Source organism: Dermacentor andersoni, chromosome 1 (assembly GCF_023375885.2).
Source record: "Dermacentor andersoni chromosome 1, qqDerAnde1_hic_scaffold, whole genome shotgun sequence".
In the NCBI taxonomy this organism is placed as follows: domain Eukaryota; kingdom Metazoa; phylum Arthropoda; class Arachnida; order Ixodida; family Ixodidae; genus Dermacentor; species Dermacentor andersoni.
In genome coordinates, this window is record NC_092814.1 from 121648650 (window position 1) to 121671010 (window position 22361).

Genomic DNA, 22361 nt, shown 5'->3' on the forward strand with positions numbered 1-22361 from the left:
GATTTTCGGTGGTCCCGTGTGATTCGTTATATCGAGATTTGACTGCACTGAGTGTCACCTTTGCGTCCTTGTATTCAGAGTCTGCCTTGTACAGAATCAGATGTGGCACACTGTCTCTGACAACCTTTCCATAGGGATGTCTTGGTTTAGACTCGTCATTGTAAAATAAAGTCGCAGTTTCACTTGAAAGGCGAAGCATCGATTGCGATAGCAAATTAGTGGACACCTGTACGAAGCATGGTCTCACGCACGCACAAGCAAACATAAACACATCTTGCTCGATAACTGCGGAAACTCGCTGTCAAAATGCTGGCGTGAGGAAACGCGGCAGCAGCAGCAGCGAGCGAAGTGACATTCGTGGCTCTCTATCGCTTCAATAAAAAGTGAGCGCCAAGAAGACATAGAATGCTCAAAGCTATGAGCCGCTGACACAGCTAGACTCCAATGACACACAGCCTCCAATGCAGATTGCTTTCAAGATACAGCTATGTGCAGCCGCCACATGCACAGTTGCAGCCAGAGTAGGATGCCACCCCCCCTCCTTGGTGCCTCGCGCATGACGGAAGACGACGTGCTTCCTCCCAGCTCCAGCTCCTTAAAGCGGGCGAGATTGAGCTGTGATTGTTGGCTCCCTTCGCACGCTTTTACTTGTACATGCAGTATAGGGAGCACGGCAACGGTGTTTTAGCCCTTGCACATTTTATGGAACTTCACACACGGCGTTGAGGAGTCTCTCCTAAGCTTTTCCTTTATGGTGGGGTCAGATCAATGCTCGTCAGGGGCGCCGACGCGTGATTTGGCACGCTGCTGAGAGCATTGTCAGAGCACGGTATGTTCGAATTAACCACCAAAAATGCTTGCGCGTTCGAATTACCGGATGTTTTCCCCCATTGGAATACACATAACTTTGATGGGACCACAGCGTCAGTTCAAATAAACCGGAAGTTCGAATTAAGAGTGTTCGAATTAATGAGATTCAACTTTATTATAAATGATTTGTTATGTGTTCAAGGAATTCTGGAGCTATACCATTGTTACAGAGTCTGCAGCCATATATTTAAGTGTAAAAAGTGAGATGCAAAATTTTTGTGTTAGTACTCCTTGAACAAGTTGAACATTCTTTTTTACTATTGAAGGCAAGCTTTTTGCTTGATGTAATTATAGAAAGAATGTTGAATTCCCACTGCTGGAAAATATTTGCACACTCTTAATGACTTCAATCTGTAGATAGGCTTCGTAAAATAATTTAAAAAAGAACACATGAATTAGAGCATGTGTGAATTTTTTCTCTGGCAAGTATATAGCCGCCCGGTTTTCCAGCAGGTGACTAGTGGTTGGTAGCACTGGCATCTTTCTACATTCCTGTGTGGTGCATTGACATTGCTTTAGCTGGCACTTGCAGCTGGAGTGACATTGGGGTGTTCTCTTTGACTGCAGTTTTTTTTTTTTTTTTGTCCAGATGTTCCTCTGTCCCTGCCAGGCTCTTCTTACGTGTTGGTTCAGTGGAGATTTCATGCTACATAAAAGCTGGTTCTTTGCCATTGCATTCGATAAACAGTGCATATATTTCTTGATCTGTCATATTCTGGATGGACGAACCTGCCACACTGGGCATAGCTGTGGCGCCCCTGTGGATCCTCAGAATTTGCTTCTTTTTTTTCCCCGTGTGTTGCTTCAGTGGACATTTCATGCTACTCATAAACTGTTTCTTTGTCATTGCTTTATTCCAATTGAGAATTGATCAACAGCTCATAAATTCCTTCATCTGGCCGGTCCATTTGTGCAGACATTCTTTGACAGGGTACTGAGACATTTGCTCCACCTGCTGTCAGAAATTTAACTCTCAAGTTTTGTGTGTTTAGATGACTTCTCCATAGATAGCACAAACGAGTTGCTTCTGTTTTCTCTCCCTCTCCTCCCTCTCTTTTTCTTTTTTTTCGGAGGGGGGAGGGGAGTTACATGTCAAAACTGTGATCTGATTATGAGGCACGCTGTAGTGGGGGACTCCAGAATTTTGGACCACCTTGGGTTCTTTAACGTGCACCGAAATCTAAGTACACGGGTGCGAGCAAAAGCACGAGCGGGAGGCGCGGAAAAAAAATTTCCTGTATTCCCACATAATGGCAGCACATAACAGAAAAGAAAAAGTTAGGAAATTGGCACGCTTTTTAAATGGACAGATGGCGCCATAAATATACGGCATCGATCATCTTGAACTTGTTCACGGTGCTGTATATTTACGTCAGTGACCCTGAAAGGGTTAAAAAGTACCTTCCTTGCAAGCCTTCTCCTTTAACTCCTATTCAATGCAGTTATAGCTATTCTTGCCATGGGCACTAGGTTGTCCAGTAACGCAATTTTCTTCTACTTCTGGCCAGTTTGAATAAGTGTGTTGCCACGTCTCCAACCATGCCTGGCTTGGTTAAATGTCTTCCATTCTTGCACGCATCTGCTGTGTGGACATGTGCACTGCTCCACTAGCATCCTTGAGGTAGAGGTAGAGTACAGTGTTAGCCACCCACAAAGTGGCAGGTGCATGTTAGGAAGGCATGTCATTCAGTGCTGCATTGCGTGCTACAGGCTCATGGTAAACTTTTTCGTTTTTCTTAAAATCTTTTAGTGGAAGACTACCCAAATGGTTCCTGGCTTGGGAATCCAGGAGACCCAGATATGCGAGTTCGTGTACCAGTCTCACCGCAGTAAGTTTTTTTCTCATTCCTGTCTTAGCTCAGTAAGGGCCAATTGACGTCTTCTCTATTTCATAGTTTAACCATTTGTTACACATTTGTGTTTCAGAACTCTGAGCAAGGGTGGTGCCATGGGGGACAGCCTCCCCCCCCTACCCCCCATTTGAAATTTTAACCTACCCCCCTGTTGCCTCCCTGGAGCGCCAAACAGCTGACCCTACATATAGGTTCTTAAGGAGCACCCCTGCCCACCTGACGGACCTCGCTTATTGGGCCCAACCCCCCCCCCCCCCCCACAGACGATAAATCGTGGCACTACCCCTGACCCTAAGGTTACCATGGTGGGTGCAGGTTCTATTGGCGTAAAACATTTACAAGGCGCAGGATATCTGCGAAGAGGCTGAATTTCCACAAAGCATAAGCATGTTGCCTGGAATTGGGGGTTGTAGCCTGTGCACTAGTATGTAAGACCAACATAGGGTTGCGTTAGAGGCTGGATGCACTAACTAAGCGGAAATGGAGCTTTTTCACACAATTTGTGCTCCCTAAACTTTCGACATTGACTGTACATTACATGTAAGAAGACTGGGAGAAATGAAATGCTCAGTGAATAAACTACTGTATAAGCCGAAATATAGGTCAATTGGGAATATTGTATGACCCCTTACCTTAAAAAATTTGCCATAACACATTTATTTTCACAATGAGGCAAGCTCCTGCACAAAGTCTGCAAGTGCGTCCTCAATCCGTGGATGCATTGCACGACGCCCACAAAGTGACATTTTACGTGGGTCACACGCCAATAGTTTTCCTTTTTGTGCCCGCCAATATCACACGCTTTTTTTTTTCAGAAATGCCAAACTGGCGCTGAGTGTCCATATTCCAAATCACAAAGGCAGTCGATCAGAAGAGTGCACACAAGAAGACACAAGGATAAGAAAAGAAATGCCAGCAATCACATTTGGATGTGGATACAGCTTTGACTAGGCTTTAGCCACCATGCATGCTGTAGGTTCCCAGACAACAACCTCACATTCTGAAAAGACCGCTACAAAGACGAGAGGCGACGTAAGCCTGCTTTTTCAGGAAAATATCTCCAGTTTACACGATATCAATCATTGAAACTAGGAAGAGCACATGGGGATCGAAGTGTATGTAATTGTAGGAGTACATTAATTTGTATCCTTGTTTACACCAGGGTGGCCAGTTACACTGATTATAAACAGAGTTGTGCTTGTTGTTTTTGCCAACTTGCTTCTGGAATTCTCTTGTTGCAGTGTTTTGCAGTTGTCCTTTTATATATATAAGTGGAACCTCGCTAATACGTACCTGGCAGGAACATGACATAACCACGCACTAAACGGTAGTGCAAACTAAGTGGCAAATACTAACCTGTGACTGTTTGTATTTGCTGCTGCCAGAAAAAAGAAAGAAATGTGATGCTGCAGAATACATACATAAAAGAGTCTATTTTTTAATAATGTTTTTCTGAAGAAGTGACAAATAATTACGAGGAAGCCGTGCAGTAGAGCACAGATTATACCAAGCAGCATTTTCATATAGGCATCACCGCACCTGCGCTGAAGCTGAAATCATTGTTAAACTGGTGTCTCTACACTTTCCAGAAACGAGGAAGATCTCTTGCAGCATGATGCAGCATCACCCACATTGCTTCTTGAGGTGGCACGGTTAGCCTATGTGCAAGAAAAATAGATCATAGTACAGTCGAATCTCAAACTAAAATCGATTAAACGGAGCACCGTACTCATGGTTGGTTCGTTTTGTGTTCGTGTGTGGCAAACTTTTCTTCTTCTTGTGGAGCGTCGCTGGTTTTAAACATGAGTGAGCAGTGAGGTATGGCTTAAAAGATAAGGAAGAGGAGTTAGAAACGATAGAGTAGATCAAGTGAAGGAACGTACAAGTAAAACCCCTGTGCTCTTAACTGTGCTTGGTGGTTCCACAGTTACTGGTAACCCGGACTACAAATGCGACCTTCCATGGATCGAACCCAGACTCCATACGACCTCAATTCCGCTCCTACTACCTCTGCAACCGGTCAGGTACCTACTACGGGTGTTATAGGAGCTACAGCTACCGTTATGCTACCACAGCTCTGACTCTGTTAGGGTTTATACAAGCTGAGAACAAGTTCCGCAGTCATCGTGTCACGTCGGGAGTTCTGCAAATATGAACTCCTGCTTGAAGCTTTGCCGCTACAGACCATCTCGCCCTGTAGAGGCCATGGTCATCTTGGCCATGACCTGTAGAGACCATGGCCGAAATGCACAACGTCCTCGTCCAGCCACATCAGGAAATGCCATATAGGAGAATCAAAGAGGCTCTTCTTTGCTGTCTCGTACCGTCTGAGCATCGGCATATTCAGCAGCTCCCGAACAACGAAGAGCTCGATGACTGACGTCCAACTCAGTTCCTACGTCACGTGCAGCACCTCACTGGCGACCAACTAGACTCCTTCTACACGGCCGTATTACGTGAATTGTTTCTACGTCTTCCAGCCAATGTACGCATGGCTCTCGTCGTAGCTAAGCATAAGCCCTTGTTGGAACTCACCAAACTGGCTGATGATATGATGGACGTTGCTCCGGCAGTCATAAATGCTGTCCGTAGCTCTCCACTTCCCGAAGTGGATTCCCTTTGGAAACAGTAAAAGAGCTCACATCTCAAGTCGCCTGCTTGTATCAGGAATTGTGCAAAACTCACAACTTCAATGACCAACCCTATCCAACTCATCAGCCTCTCACACCACCTTGTATGCAATGGCCGTTTCAACAACCTGAGCGCAGTCTTTCATCACAGGGCCTGCCCTACTACCACCGATGTGTTCACATCTCGGCTTCTCGATGTGTGTCACCAGGTTCAGGCTATCATCGACTACCTGCCACCAAAGTCCACACGTAGCTTGTGACGTTTTCTCAAACTCAATTTTTATCGCCATTTCATCCCTGCTTGCTCTAAATTGGTGCAGCCTCCTGAAGCACTCCTTTCTATTTTGAAAACTGAGTCTACCGCACTTCCTTGGGACACAGTTGTTAATCAAGCTTTCGTCCCCGTTAAGACTGAACTTGCACAAGCCGCCCTCCTGCATCACCTTTCACAGACCGCTCCCACTTGCCTTATGGTGGACACTCCTTCGGGAGCCATGGGAGTCGCTCTTCATCAGTAGATTAATGGTGCATGGGCCCCCGTCTCCTTCTTTTCCCACAATTTACGCAACACTGAACGCCGATACAGTACTTTCGGATGGGAGCTCCTCGCAGCCTACCTCGCAGTGAAGCATTTCAATTACTTGGTTGAAGGGCGACAATTTTTAATTCCTACTCACCACAAACCACTTGTTTCGACTTAACATTCCTGCAGTGCCAGCCATACTCCTAGAGAGTTCCGACATCTTGCTTTTATTTTCGAATCCATGACAGGCATACGCTATGTCAAAGGTAGCCTTAACAGGGCAGCGGACGCTCTCAGTCGTATTACCATCAACACCACAACAAGTTCTGTCCACCTTTCCTTGTTTTCACTCGTGGTGCCTCAAGCATCTGACAATAAACTTCAATGACTCCGATCTTCTACATCCCTCCGCTTGGAGCAAGTCAACTTTCCTAACCACGATGTCACTCTGGTGCGACGTTTCACCTAACAGTACCCATGTTTATGTTCCTGCTTTTCTTCGTTGTGCTGCTTTTGATACACTGCACTCAATCTGCCATCCAGGCGTACGTGCCACGCAACAACTTATCACCGAATGTTACGTTTGGTCACACATACGGGCTGATATACGAGACTGGGTTCGCACTTGTACCGCGTGTCAACGTATCAAGGTGCAACGACACACGAAGCCTCCATTGGGCAAATTCCCTCTCCCCAATGCACGTTTCATTTGGACATCGTTGGAACTTGTGGTCTCCAGCATATATAGCGGTGCTCCGCCGGGAGTCACCTAGACCACCGCGCGGGTCCGAGGATCCGAGCCCCTCAGAGGGGGACGATCAGCTCAGCCGCGTGTGTAGCGTTTCCCTAAGCGGGCGCTCGTTCGGTCTCCTCTGGGAGCGAAACAGAGCGCCGCAAGGAGAAGGCCCAGAGTACAAGGAAGGCGTTTAATATACGACCACCTTGGCGTTCGGGATATCTGCTACACCCGTATCGGCGCGGGGCTCGCGAGCCGAAGATCCCGCAAGTCAAGGGGTGACACTCAGTTATCTCAAAACGCGGTAGCACGCCGCTATACGGGAGGATGGCTCCCAACGACCGTGCTACCAGGGCAACGTTCTTTCAGCTCGGGGTAGCCTCCGAGGGCGACTCGGCGCAGTACGACCGCGCACGTCAAGTGAGCCGCGTCTCTTCGGCGTAGCCTTCAGAACAGGAGCAGCGAATAGGTACGCAACCGCCTCGGGTCGAGGACCTTCGGCGAGACCGGCCAACCAAAGGGATGACCGGGAGAATGGGAAGTCAGTACGCACCGTTTCGCTGTCCGAGAGCTTCTCCCCGCGTTGCCGCTCCTCGGTCGACTTGAGTCGCCAGGGGAGAGGGAACGCGGGTTCCCACCCAAACAGACCAATCGGGTGAACCCCTGGACCGTTCGGGGGCGGACAGCAGCAAGTGTTTTACGGTCCCGCTGCCGTTCGGTGCCCTCGGAGGAACAAGAGAGAGGGAAAGCGATGGACTGCGCGCGCGAAGTTCGAAAGCGACCTCGCCGCGCTGCGGCTCCTATGCCCAAAACGTGCTGCGCTATGGCGCTGCAACGAAATGGGCTACGCAATCCCCACACTCTCCCCTCCTAAATCGCCCTCCCACCGGCCTGACGTGGTCAGACTAGCGGGGCGCGCGCAAACCTCAGCTCAGCCCAAATTTCTACAATTGCTCCTAATAGTGGCATGCATGTCTATGTTAAAATAACCATGGAAAAAAAATAATTACTGATAGATACAAAGAAAACACGAACAGAAACCCTATTATAAAGTTACATCAGTGTAATATTATTATTATTCACGGCATATACGAAAGGCCACACACACACGCAAATAAACAAAAGAACAGCAACACAAGAGCAGGGGAAACGGTCATAATATTTCACCCCAATGAAGATTATTTACAGTTACACAAAGAAACGAGTATATTATAGTAAAGTTAAACACAAAAGACAGAATGATAACACAACACAACAAGATGATAATAATAATGGTGGCCCGAACAAGGGACATGACACTCACGGAAGTCCCATAGCGCTATGTTCTTGCGCACGCTCCCCTGCACAACGCCCGGTCACGGCCACGAAAGCCTCCCCAGTTCGTGCATCAAATCGTCAGTATGACGCGGGGGTGTGGGGGAAGCTCCGCAGCCCGTCACCTTGGCCTTGACGCCCGGTGCCGTATTCTCCTCGATGGCCGCCGTCGGGGTCACAGCGCCGACCATGGCCGCGAACCCGGGGTTCTCCCGTAAGCGTTGCCGGCACAGGGCCGCCAAATCCGAGTCCGCAATCTTAGGGCCGCTTGGTGCCAGATTGCGGTCGCCAGCACCAGCCTCGGAAAGGGCCCTCTCCCGAGCCCGGTGCAGAGAACCTCGGAAATGGCTCTCTGAATAGACCGGCGTGGCACATAGCCGGCAACAGCGGACGCCGTCGGGAAGAGGGAACTGTGCCGCCGCCGAGCCGCTCGTTTCAGCCACCGTGTGGCCGCGGAATGGATAGGGCGCCAGGCTCACCTCGCGATCTCGGCGAACCCGCCTCTGCGCCCTCCATGGGGCGCCGCTGCAGAAGGTCAGGGGTGGCGCCCCATCTTGCTGGCACGTCCACGTGGCCACACTCCTCGCGGCCCGGTCCAGCCGCCGAGCACTCGTCTGACGCTGTCGGCGGTTCCTCTTGGATGTCCGGCTCCTCCGAGGGGCCGGGCCGGCCTCAACCAGGTCCCGTTGCGAGCCAAGGGTTTCTTTTGCCCCGGGCCCTGGATGCCGCAGAGCGGAGTCGCCGCGACGGTCGCCGCTTGCGGAGAACTGCAGAGCCATCGATGGTACACCTTGCGCCTCGAAGTCAGGGAGACAAGTGCCCGCGCACAACGCGCAAGAGTTACGGAGGCGCCCGGAAAAAAACGCGGGAAGCCTCCCTATTCGCCCGTCCGTCTCGACCCCCACCGAGGCGGCCACCAATGCACACACGGCAGTACACACACACGTAAACGGCGGTTCAAAGTTGCGCTCAGGAAATTGGGCCAGGACCGCCGGCGCAACCCTATCCCGTTACTGTGAGACAGGACCGATGCCGTAAAACATCCCCCCCCGCCAGCCGGGGAAGCGAGGTGGGTCTCGCGTCGCGGGCCGCAGTGGGTTTCGCTCGCCTTCCCCCGGAGAGGTGCGAGCAGGGGCACAAGGTCGGGGATGCCACCGGCGATCTAGGGCGTCCAACGAAGCGCGCACGCACACTCGCCCCGGGCACGGGCGCACTCACACACGCACACACCACCCCCACGCAACACGTTCACAGGAATGCCGCCAGACGCGTGCACACAAAGCGGCTGCGGCCGCGTCGAAGAGCCCGACAAAAGAACAACACAACAAGCGTCTTGCACGCCTTTTCGGCAGTCACTCCCGCTGCCGCCCTCAACCAGCCGCGCCAGCACACCACCACCCCGCAACACCGTTACGATGGTCCTCCCGCATGCGCACATCCGGAAGCAACAGCCAGGCGACCGCAGCTTCCCCCTCGAGGGGAAGCTGTAGCCGACGTGCAAACTGGCCTCCCAAACAAAAAAAAACACATACAAAACAAAAACCGCGACTCCCCGCCGCGTTCCCACAACAGCCACCGCCCCGAATGGGCCAGCGAAGAAAACCCGCGACACCGCACTGACGGCCAGTTAACTACACGGAAAACTGCGGCTCGTCGCTATTTACAGCAAAACAAAACAAGGACGAACACATGCTTAGTGGAAAGTCAGAGCACTTACATGCACAACAATAAAAAGTATTTACGCAGGAGTAACACGCAATATCATATACACAATGAAATGAACATGCACTTAGAGCAAAATTACTTAGCATGGGCTGCGGCAAGACCTCTTTTCGGGGAACGCCCATCGAGAAAGAAGTTTGCCTATTGAGGCTGGGCGTTGCCTGAGGGCCTTCGGTGGCGGAGAGGGTCCGCCGTCCGGCGCGATATCACACAGGTGATCGCTTCCTCAGATTGTACCGTTTGTGGTTGGCCACAACGGGTATGCCCTGTCGCTGGCGCCTTGTGCGAACGGGCTCGGGCGTGAAATCGCCAGCCCGAGCGACATATGCTTTCAGGTCTGCGACATGGGCACGACTTAGTTTCCCCGAAGGGGGACCCTTCAACAAGTACACGAGCGGAGAGCAAACTCTCTGCACTCGGTACGGACCAAGCCACTTAGGTGCCAGCGAGGCTGAGAACCCCTTACTAGCATCGCTAAGCGCGTGGTTCCGCTTCAGGACCAGATCACCCACCTTAAATGAAAGGTGGCGGTGCTTGCGATCGTACTGAGCCTTTTGCTGGGCTCTGGCCTTCGTCAAGCTTTGCCTTGCTCTGCTGAGAGCCTGACAAAGACGGTCCCGAAGCTTCGATGCGTAAGCAGAGCGGTCTGCCTGCGCCATCTCATCCTCGTGCTGGTGGCGAATTACCTTGGTCATAGGATTCGCCAGCTCCCTTCCAAAATTGAGGAAGGCAGGAGAGAAACCAGTTGAACGATTTTCAGAGGTTCGGATGGCGAACGCGAGCTCGTTCAAGTGGTCAGCCCAATCTTTCTGGCGCTCGGCAAAGGCACAGAGCATGGGTTTGAGCGTTCTGTTCATTCGCTCTGTCAGATTGGACTGGGGATGGTAGGGCGAAGTAGTGCGGTGATCAATTCCAAAGGAACGGCACGTCGCACCAAACACCCGAGCGGTGAAATAGGACGCATTGTCCGTGATCAGCCTCTCCGGGTAGCCGAACCGATTGAACACTTCTAGGATCTTTCCTAGCACCGCCCGTGCTGTCACCTTCCGAAGAGGAAACAGTTCAACCCATTTCGAAAAATGATCAGCAACTACCAACAAGTAGCTATACCCCTGCTTACTCCTGGGGAAAGGCCCCATTAGATCGCAGGTGGCTATCTGCCACGGACGCACACTGTCAATTGGTTTCATCAATCCAGGTGGCTTGCCTCCTCGTGATTTCACCATTTGACAGACATGGCAGGAGCGGCAATAGCGGAGTATATCCCGCCTCATGCCCGGCCAGGTCACAGTTTGGCTCAGTTTTGCAAAAACTTTGGAGCCACCCATATGACCGGCCAAGGGTTCGTCGTGAGAGAATCGCAACAGTGCGCCTCTCAGACTCTTGGGGATAACCACCTTAAAGGCGTCTACGGACTCATCATCGGTGGCTATGTACTTCAGCACGAGCCCATCATGATCCAGCAAATATGAATCCCCAGAGGCCTCAGCGACACACGCTGGCTTTGCCTCCACCGCGCCCGCTGCAGTACAAGCAGCGTCTCGGCGCTCTGTCTCCCAGAGACCGTCGCTCAAAGCGCGACAAAACGGGTCATTTTGCTGGGCCGTCAGTAGCTCTTTCCGGCTGAATGCGATTCCAGTACCCACGCAGGCGGGCCTGGTCTCGTCCCCACTCAGGACTGCAGCTATCCCTACCGCCCGCGTCGGCGTCGTGGGTTCGCTTTCAAGAAGCTCCCCCTTTCGCCTGCTTTGCGGCACGCTGCTTGCCTGGATAGCGGCACGGGTTTGCCCGTTTGCAGGCTCACCCTTCTCACCACTCGGCGGCTCGGCCACCGTTTCGCCCCTGATACTTGCTGGCGCAAAGGCGCCGCCATCGGCTGTCGCACCTAGAGGAAGGCTCCCGGTGGACAATGGAGCACGAGATAGCGCGTCAGCTACCACGTTGGTGCTCCCCTTTCGATATTGCACTGACAAGTCATAATGCTGTATCAGGAGGGCCCAGCGCGCGAGCCGGCCCGCAGGCTCGCGGAGCCGCATCAGCCAGCTTAGCGCACTGTGGTCTGTTTGCACGACAAATTTCGTCCCGTCAAGGTATACATCGAACTTACGTAGTGCAAACACGATGGCGAGGCATTCCTTCTCGGTCACGGAATAATTCCTCTCCGAGGGTGTTAAGGAGCGGCTGGCAAAGGCCAGCGGTTGCAACACGCCATCAAATACCTGTAGGAGGACGGCTCCTAATCCCAAATCGCTCGCGTCAGTCTGGACAACGAACTCTCTGGTCAGGTCGGGGAGCCGGAGCTGCGCTGTCTCCGCAATGGCGCTAGACAGACGGCGAAACGCCTCTTGCTGCTCAGGTCCCCAATGCCACTCGACAGACTTTCCCAAGAGCTTGGTCAAGGGTGCCTGCACTCGGGCACAGGACGGAATGAACGACCTGTAGTAGTTGGCCATTCCCAAAAAGCGGCGCAGGCCGCGTACGTCCTTTGGCACGGGGAAATCGAGTATGGCTCGAAGTTTCTCCTCGTCCGGCTCAATGGAGCCGCTGCCCAGCGTAAACCCGAGTAATTGAACTCGAGTTTGCGCGATTTGGGCTTTCGCCGGATTCAAAGTCATCCCGGCAGCCCACACCCTCTCGAGCACATCGGCAACATGGGTCAAGTGCTCTTCGAAGGTTCGTGAATAGATCACGATGTCGTCGAGGTAGCATAAGCAGTGTGACCACTTGGCTTCCCCGAGAACGCGGTCCATCAGCCTTTGAAAGGTCGCCGGACCATTACAGAGGCCAAAGGGCATACGAGTAAACTCGAACAACCCTCTGTGGCACGTGAACGCGGTCTTGCACCGGTCACGATCATCCATCCGGACCTGTAGGTAACCTTTGGAGGCATCTAGCGTAGTAAAGTACCTCGCACTGCCTAGGTTTCCTACAATGGAGCTAATCGTCGGGAGCGGGTAGGCATCCTTCCGAGTCACTCCGTTCAGACGGCGGTAGTCTACGCAAAGGCGCTGACTGCCATCTTTCTTAGGCACCAACACAATTGGAGATGCCCAGGCACTGAAAGAGCGTCGGATAATGTCCGTCGCTAGCATCTCATCCAGCAAACCGTCAATCACCTGCCTCTTGGCCAGACTGACAGGCCTAGGGTTGCACTTCAGTGGAAGCGCATCACCGGTTTCGATCTTGTGGCTCACTAGATCGGTACAGCCAGGTAGATCGGTGAACAGCTCATCGTATTGGCGTAATAGTGACGACAACCGAGCCTTCTGTGCATCACCCAAGTGAACCGCACTGGCGGCCAACGGGTGTAGTGCCATAACGTGCCGTGCCGCTTTATGCCAATGGGGGCTAGGAGCAGGCGAGCGCACAGCGCAGGGGCTTGCCCCCGAACTTTGCGCGCGACACGGTCCGAACGCCTCTTCTGCACGGGCAAGAGTGGGCGCCGGCGGGCTGATGAACGGCTTAAGCGAGGAAAAAGGTCCGTCGCGATAGCCACCATTAGCAATGTCCACTACGATCCCGGTTTTCAGGAGAAAGTCCCGTCCGAGAATCACAGGAACACTGAGCCCTGGGAGGTGAATGAAACGCGTGCGTCTCAGTCGTTCCCCCCATCTGACGGTCAGCCTTGCGGCGCCTGCCGAATGGGCCACGCCTTTCGCAAGGTTGAAAGTCGTTCGGCTGTCTCTCAAGCGCACTGCGTGCTTGCTCAAATGGGAGAAAGCCTCATCGCCGAACAACGAGGCGCTAGCGCCCGTGTCCAGTAGCGCCGCAAATTCACGACCAGCAAGGGTGATCGGAATAAACGGCGCGTGCGCACCAGCATTACAGCTTGCCCGGTACGCACAGGGAGCTGACAAGGGTTCGGCCGATCGTGCGCTCACGAGCGACCGCGGTTTCCGTTTCCCTGCCTCGCCGGAGGCCTGTCAACGGTGCAATCCCTTGCCATGTGACCCCGCTGCGAACAGCGGAAACAGCGCATTCCAGCCCGATCTCGATCACGGGCTGGATCAGCTGCTCTCCTCCCGGGTTGGTTCGACGGAGTGCCGCGGGGCTCTCTGTTTTGATACTCCCCAACGCGATAAGACGGATGACGTCCCTTTACGCGCGTTTCGAGCGACGGCGTAGTCAAAGCCACGCGCCTCTCATAGGAGAACGGGTCCAGAGCTCGTTCGCTCAGCTCCCAGTTGTTCGTCCCGCTTGTTGCTGCACAGGCAGCCTCAGCGGGGCGGAAAGGGCATGGCCCCTCCCCACGCACAGCGCGGCTCAAGGGCCTCGCTGACTGGCGGCGGCGGGCGGTACGCGCGAGTGGAGAGAATGTCCCCCTGTATGCGCTTCGCCTCGGCGGCCAGTTCCTCTAAATCACGGAACCGACTGCCACGCAGGTAGGCCGAAAAAGTCGGATGTGCCTGCCGTATGACCCGGTCGACGCGTGCCTCGTTTGAGGCTTGGGGCTCAGCGATAGAGAACAACTCTTCCATCGCTCGCACATATTCCTGCAATGACTCATCCGGAGCCTGCGTGCGTCGCTCCAGCTCTCGCCGCATCCTACCATGGTAGTCTGCGGGTAGGAATTCGCGTAGGAAGGCCACACGAAACTCCCTGAGGTTTGCTGCTCGGTGGCCGACAAGTCGTACCACCTGGCAGCCGCATCAGTCAGTGCTGCGGGAACGACGCGTCCCAGCACCTCGTGTTCATCCAATCCCATGGCTCTCTGATAATGCGCCAGATTTTCTATGAATTCTCGGGCACTCACCAGGTCGCCATATCCACGGTATATCGGAATGGCCAACTTTACCGCAGGGCGAGTGAGCCTCGGCGTAGCAACAAGGGCTTTCACCGCCTCAGAGAGGGTTTGGATCATGCCGGCAGCGTTGCGCAGCAACGTGTCTGCTCCAGCTTCGCAGGAAACTGTTGCGGCGTTGCAGGTGCTCTCGAGCGAAGGAGCTGTGGCTCCCAACTCGATAAGCGGCGCGGAATCCAAGGGGGTTCCGTTCGCCCCAGCCCCGGAACAAATGTGGTTCCTAGGGGGACCGTCCCGTTGTCTTCCGTCGCTACCGAGAGCGGCGGAGTCGCTTAAGCCACGTTCGGCCAGCGTTGACAAAATGGGTCGTTGCTCCGATGCTGCGCCACTGGGCGCTGCACCATGCACTCCAAAGGGAGCCCGAGAGGCAGAATTGTCTGTGGAACGGCTGGGTGCCCCACAGGGGGTCGCAGCTGTCCACGGTGCCTTCTCACTGCTCAACGTGTTCGCAGCCAACGGGCAGAACTCGGAAATGGCTGAGGCCACCGTACCGATCTGCCCACCGTAAGCTCCACAGGGAGCCGATGAGGGGCGGAGTGGCAACAGACTGCCGCTAGATCCACTGGGAACAGCTGTAGGCAGCGGTGCCGACACGCACGGTTCGGGGAGCGCCAAGGCTCCGTTCCCGTATTGAGCTACGTCCACTCCAGTGGGAGCGGTATCATAGCGCCTCGCTGTCGTGTTCACCCCACTGGGGGCGGCACCACGCGAGCGTGAGTGTATGCTCGGCTCGAGGGGGGACAAGGCCCCGGTCTCGCGCAAAGCAACGTCTGCTAACGTAATGAGGGGACAACGGCCGCTCTGATTAGCAGACATGGTGCGGTCAGCCAGATCGCTCAGGCGTTAAGGCTTTCCGAATGAGTTGCCAGAAATGTGCAGCTACGCACAATTCGTGAAGAGCAAGGCTCCGTTCACAAACGTGCTACGTCCGCTCCAATGGGAGCGATAGCGTAGCACCACGCTGTCTTTTCCACCCAAATGTGGGCTGCAGCGAGCGTGCGCGAGAATTATTCTGCCAGCAAACGAACTTATGCGCCACTTTGTGATCTCTCTCACGTGGTGTTCCTATGGGAACCACCTAGACCACCACGCATGCCGAGGATCCGAGTCCAAAGGGACCGATACGCTCAGCCGCATGTGTTGCAGGCGACACTTCGTGGTCTCTCTCTCGTGGTGTTCCTTAGGGGTCCACCTATAGACCACCATGCACGCCGAGGATCCGATCCCGCAGGAACGATACGCTCAGCTGCGTGTGTTTCGTGTGCCCGAAGTGGACGCCCATTCGGTACTTTGCAGAGAGTCGTCCGATAGCGAAAAGGCGGCAAGGGGCCGCAGTGGCTAGCGGAACTGACACTACGAGTCAAATCGCAAAGGCGACTAACTCAGCAATATGCTGTAGCCAATGCTACAAGGTGGCGACGAACTGCTGTTAGCTCCGCAGGGTGCCGTTAGGGCAGTTGTACCAACATGCACAATTTGGGGGAAGCAAAGCTCCGTTCACAAACGTGCTACGTCCGCTCCAGTGGAAGCGATAGCGTAGCACCACGCTGTCTTTTCCACACCAATGGGGGCTGCAGCGAGCGTGCGCGAGAATGATTCTGCCAGCAAACGAACTTATGCGCCACTTTGTGATCTCTCTCACGTGGTGTTCCTATGGGAACCACCTAGACCACCACGCATGCCGAGGATCCGAGCCCAAAGGGACCGATACGCTCAGCCGCGTGTGTTGCAGGCGACACTTCGTGGTCTCTCTCACGTGGTGTTCCTTAAGGGTCCACCTATAGACCACCACGCACGCCGAGGATCTGATCCCGCAGGAACGATACGCTCAGCTGCGTGTGTTTCGTGTGCCCGAAGTGGACGCTAGTTCGGTACTTAGCAGAGGGTCGTCCGATAGTGGAAAGCAGCAAAAGGGCCACTCTTACTACCAGACCTGACGCGGCGAGCCTAATCGTTAAAGCGTTCTGGCTCGGCTATCAAGCGGCCAAAGGCTTAATGAGCCCTTGGCCCCACGTTGGGCGCCACTTTGTGGTCTCCAGCATATATAGCGGTGCTCCGCCGGGAGTCACCTAGACCACCGCGCGGGTCCGAGGATCCGAGCCCCTCAGAGGGGGACGATCAGCTCAGCCGCGTGTGTAGCGTTTCCCTAAGCGGGCGCTCGTTCGGTCTCCTCTGGGAGCGAAACAGAGCGCCGCAAGGAGAAGGCCCAGAGTACAAGGAAGGCGTTTAATATACGACCACCTTGGCGTTCGGGATATCTGCTACACCCGTATCGGCGCGGGGCTCGCGAGCCGAAGCTCCCGCAAGTCAAGGGGTGACACTCAGTTATCTCAAAACGCGGTAGCACGCCGCTATACGGGAGGATGGCTCCCAACGACCGTGCTACCAGGGCAACGTTCTTTCAGCTCGGGGTAGCCTCCGAGGGCGACTCGGCGCAGTACGACCGCGCACGTCAAGTGAGCCGCGTCTCTTCGGCGTAGCCTTCAGAACAGGAGCAGCGAATAGGTACGCAACCGCCTCGGGTCGAGGACCTTCGGCGAGACCGGCCAACCAAAGGGATGACCGGGAGAATGGGAAGTCAGTACGCACCGTTTCGCTGTCCGAGAGCTTCTCCCCGCGTTGCCGCTCCTCGGTCGACTTGAGTCGCCAGGGGAGAGGGAACGCGGGTTCCCACCCAAACAGACCAATCGGGTGAACCCCTGGACCGTTCGGGGGCGGACAGCAGCAAGTGTTTTACGGTCCCGCTGCCGTTCGGTGCCCTCGGAGGAACAAGAGAGAGGGAAAGCGATGGACCGCGCGCGCGAAGTTCGAAAGCGACCTCGCCGCGCTGCGGCTCCTATGCCCAAAACGTGCTGCGCTATGGCGCTGCAACGAAATGGGCTACGCAATCCCCACAAACTTTGCCACCATGCCATGGTTATACGTATTTGCTTACGTGTATTGATAAGTACACACGGTAACCTGAAGCAGCTCCAATGCCTGACATAACGGCGGAGACATTTGCTCATACATTTCTGTCTATGTCGATTAACCGTTTTGGTGTGCCATCAACGTTGACGACAGACAGTTTGAGTCAGCACTTTTCACATCTGTAGCATCCCTTCTGGGTTGTGCATGCATTCGCACAATTGCTTACCATCCTGAATCCAACAGCATCGTCGAGAGGCTACATCGACACTTGAAAGCTGCACTCGTCTCTCAGTCTCATGCGGAGGATTGGGTATCGTATTTTCCAATCGTGCTGCTCGCCCTTCAGTCAACACTCCGACCAGAACTCGCCTGCTCTGTAGCTGAGATGGCTTATGGTTGCACCCTCCGTTTGCCCGGTGGCATCGTCAACCCCGTATCTATGCTGAATATTTCGGATCCATCTTCTTTCGTCCAGCGTCTACGCATTTTAATGCATATCTTGCATCCATCGCCAATCTCTGCTCACATGAATACACGCACATTTCTCTCCCCGCAAGCCTGCAAATATCCTCATACGTTTTTGTTTGTGTCGACACGCCTCGTCGTTCTCTTCAGCTGCACTATGACGATCCTTTTCCCGTCATCAAAGGTTCTGAACACCCTTTCACGATCCTGCGCAATGGGCTTGAAGACACAGTCCTATTTGAATCCTGTCGCAAGGATCAAACCAGCTCCCACTCTCAACACCTCCGTATGACCCACGGTCACTTGTTCAAGGGGGGGGGGCATCTGTGGCAAACTTTTCTTCTTCTGGCGCATTGCTGATTTTAGACATGAGCGAATAGATGGGTATGGCTTAAGAGCCATACCCAGGAGTTAGAAATGATGAAGTGGATCAATGGAAGGGTCGTACAAATAAAATCCCTTTGCTGTTGTTAACTGTGCTTGGTGATTCCACACATGCAATGCTCTCTGCAATATCTCATAGTAAATGGAACTCCTGATAAACGGAACCAATTTCCCTGGTCTCTTGAGGTTCTGTTTACAGAGAGTTCAGTGTATGTACTAAACGGCAGACATATTACAACCCACTATGGCTGAAGTGTTCGACCAATGTACATTACTCGTAGGGTCGGGGTTTCGCCATGACTGCATTTTAACCGTTAGTATGTTTTAAATAGGTGCATATAGTGAGGTTTTACTCTCCTTCTCTCTCTGTTTCGCATTGATGTTACATATAAAGAGAATACAAAAGGAGGAATACATAAACGCGTTTGATAAATTAAAAAATACAACAGCAAACACAACATTGTAAACGCAAACAAGAACAGAGGCGTTCAAGTGTAGAAAATGGGAATTGAAAGAGAAAATTTTAAAAAGACATGGGCATAAGTGATCATTTTCTACCTGTTATAAACTAGAAATGAGGACACTTACACAAAAATATTTTAAGAACCAAACACAATCAACGACTGATTATTAGGACACCGGTAATTCGGACATGCTTGTTTATTCGGACAGCTCCATGGAACTACCACTAGCCCCATAGACTTAACGAAATGGAAATTTTGGACACCTTACAGTGTGTCGTGCGATAATTCAGTCTCCAACTGCATGACCGTGCGCATATATAATATGGCCATGAGTCAAACAGAAGTAGCAATATTTTCGTTTTCAGACGTCGCCGCCATGGTTGTCGGTCATGTTGCCGGCGCTCCGTGAAACTGCAACTATCAAAGCCTAGTCAATCTTGTAGTCACCAACAAGAATCATGTGCACACATTGACTCTGCTTTTGTCTATCTGTAGCAACAGCCTGACGATGGTCGAGATATAGGCCGCTACTTTGCAGTGATGCCTTCTGCTCGATTCTATGCCACTCTTAAAGGGACACTAAAGGTTACTAAGAAGTCAAGTTAAAGTGATAAAGCAATGCTCTAGAACGTCTAAGGCGTCAATACTCAGTAAAACCTCGTTAATTCGAACTCGGTTTATTCGAAATCCCGCGTAATTCGAAGGTTTTCGGTGGTCCCAACAGTTTGCATGCAAATTTTGCTGGATAATTTGAACAGCCAGCGTGCCCATACCCAGATAATACGGCAGTTTAGACCATGGCCTCTGTAATCCGCAAAAAAAAAATGTGCCAATCTCTGAGGCCAGTATAGTTGCCAGAGTGGCAGCCAGGCGGCACTTTAAATCAACTTTCTGTTTCCGGTTAACGTGCGCAGTTTTGTGGAGTGTAGCGGTGGTAACAGTGAATTGCTGCTCACTGTAAGCAGACTGGAGGATGCAGCCTATGGTGCGGCTAACTACAGTGCCAAGCAGTCACGCATCGATGAGTACCATATTTACGCGATTGTAAGTTGACCACTTTTTTTTAATTTGAAAATCTGAAGTGGGGAGGGGGGGGGGATCTTCGCCTTTTAAGGAGCTGCTCCACTGTGAGTACGAGTGGCTGGCAGCAGAAGACCGCGAAATTACGCCAACCGGACCTGTCAAAAGAGCCTCCCTGATGACTGCGTGTCGTTGGGTACATTCGGCGTGGGCTGCTGTTCCACAAGATGTCGTGGTGCGGTCGTTTGCCAAATGTGGAATTTCGTGGGACGACGACGCGCTGTGGGACTGTAGCAACGATGACGATGGCAGCACTAGTGAAGATGAGTAGTCCAGTGACCATGTCAGCTACTAATAAATTTTCGTTATCGAATGGGCCCTCAAGTATGGTCTTTTTTTTTTTTTTTTTTCTGTCACGCGATATCGGGGGGTCGACTTACATTAGAGTCACCTTACAATAATGTAAATACGGTACTTCAAGTGACCGTTTTTCAGGCGAAATAGAGGAGCAGTGTTGATACAGCCACATTTCGTACATTTATTTGTCGTTTTTTGTCCATTTTTGATAATTCGAAAACCCGGTTAATTCGATGATTTTTTGCGGTCCGACAGACTTCGAATTAACGAGGTTCTACTGTAATCGCAAACAGAGCTTTAGTAACCGAAAAATTGAGGTAAATGCATGACACGATTTGAGACCCCCCAGCGACATTCCGGTACTAGCCCGATAACGAAGGCACTCCTCATCATAATTTATGTCACTAGTACTCAACTACTCGTCGTATTAAAAAGATCATTTCATTAAGTTATAAGATGGAAGAAAATGCTATTTGTCTACTTCTGTTCGATTCTAAGAAAAAAAATAACATTTTGATGTTACCCTTCAGTAGTATGGGTAGTCGAAAGGTTTCATTTTCGCTCGACTCTGCACCACGCGCGCTTTGGAGTTTCAGTTGTTTTGTTATCGCGTCATGCTGCACTGGTTCTGCTGGCTCGAGAAACTTGCATTTCGAACAAGCAGCGAGAATGCCACGTCCATGTGATGTCGTGGGATGCGGGAACGGTCCGCGGAACTTGGCCAAGGGCAGTTGCAGCGGCGAATCCAACGTTACTTATCACTGTGTGCCAACGAGTGAACCTCTCCGTTCGAAGTGGTTAAGTGCTGTACCTCTGCCACAGCGCGTTGGCAAAGAGCCGAAAAATCGCATAGTGTGCTCGTTGCACTTTCGTCCAGATGATTACGAGTTCAATGCTGACTTACTGAAGTCGTGTGGAGTGCCTTTCAAAGCAATGCTTTCCCGTAGCGCTGTTCCGTCGGTCTTGCCTGCATTCTCCGAAGCGCAAGAACAACTGCAGGTCAAAGACAGGGCGGTGAGTGCAGCATTTCGTTGTCACGAAGGAAAAGCTACAAATGTGCGAATATGTACGGCCATGACATACAGTTGCCGTCGTAGTTGTACGCAACGACGCCGGCACCGCGAGCCCTCAGCAGCAGGTCACGTTCATCAGTGCTTAAATCGCTGAAGTCGAGCCCAGCATCACGAGCCAATGTGTTGTCAGGGTCGTCCATTGCAACGAGCTTCAAAGTTGGCGTCATAAAATAAAGAACCAGCTTATCGTCGCGCGTTTTCCCTTCCACTTTCGAGCTGCTGTCGGCTCCGTCTTGGCTGTTTCTGGCCGCGCGTTTGCGTTTTGCGCAGAAAAGCCGTAGCGCCGTCTGCGGGCGCCGTTTTACTCACTGACGGCGCAACGTCACTATGAGACCATGATGTCACCACTCCTCGATCGGAGGGCGGGCGATTTGAACTGTGCTAAAAGTACGCGGACGCTTCAGAACGCATTTTCTCTTAAAATAAGTATTTTCTTCGCATGAATCAAGCGTTTCGAGGTTTCTGAGATGGTATTTCAACAGTCCACGTTGACTTAATATTAACCTTTAGTGTCCCTTTAATATCCACTGTCCATGGCCGGTGGATCCCATTAATAACGCGTACGGAGCATTGCTCTGACCACTGACAAAACGCAAAATGTGTGAAAAGGCACGCTAGAAAATCATGGCCATCGAATACCCGGCATGGTTGCTTAGTGGCTATGGTGTTGGGCTGCTAAGCACTAGGTCGTGGGATCGAAACCTGGCCACAGCGGCCGCATTTCGATGGGGGTGAAATGCAAAAGCATTCGCGTACTTAGATTTAGGTGCACGTTAAAGTGGTCGAAATTTCCGGAGCACCCCACTACAGCGTGCCTCATAATCATATTGTGGTTTTGGCATGTAAAAGTCCATAATTTAATTTAATTTTAATGGCCATGGAATGTCTAGGCCAAGGGCAGTGTATGTGTGCGCAGCAACACGCGTTGACAAACTTGGGCCGTATTTATTTTCGCGATATCGCGCGACTAGCACCGGAAGCGTCGACTGGCGGCAGCGTTTTCACAAAGTGAATAGCGTGCTTAGCACTGTGCCAAGAACGACATTCTTCGTTCTTGGCATAAATGTTACAGGCATTATAGTCATGTTAAATATGGGACATAAGTAGTTAGAATATTAGTGACGGATTTGTATGAAAGATGGCGAGATTAAATTTAAAGAAAAGAGTGCTAATTTGCGATTATGTAATACCCTGAAAGAGGCCTTCTAAGGGTTAATTGATGATGATGAATACTATTTC

The 22361-nt window shown here is 52.2% G+C and overlaps 1 protein-coding gene across 6 annotated transcripts in view; it reads left to right on the forward strand.

Annotated features, from left to right (window-relative positions):
• Window positions 1-22361, forward strand: part of LOC126544023 (protein BANP-like) — a 52241-nt gene that overhangs the window by 19412 nt on the left and 10468 nt on the right. For all 6 annotated transcript variants that reach the window (XM_072286933.1, XM_050191206.3, XM_050191207.3 and 3 more), the window contains exon 6: window positions 2621-2699. In XM_072286933.1, the coding sequence (XP_072143034.1) occupies window positions 2621-2699 (79 nt within the window). The remainder of the gene's footprint in view (window positions 1-2620; window positions 2700-22361) is intronic.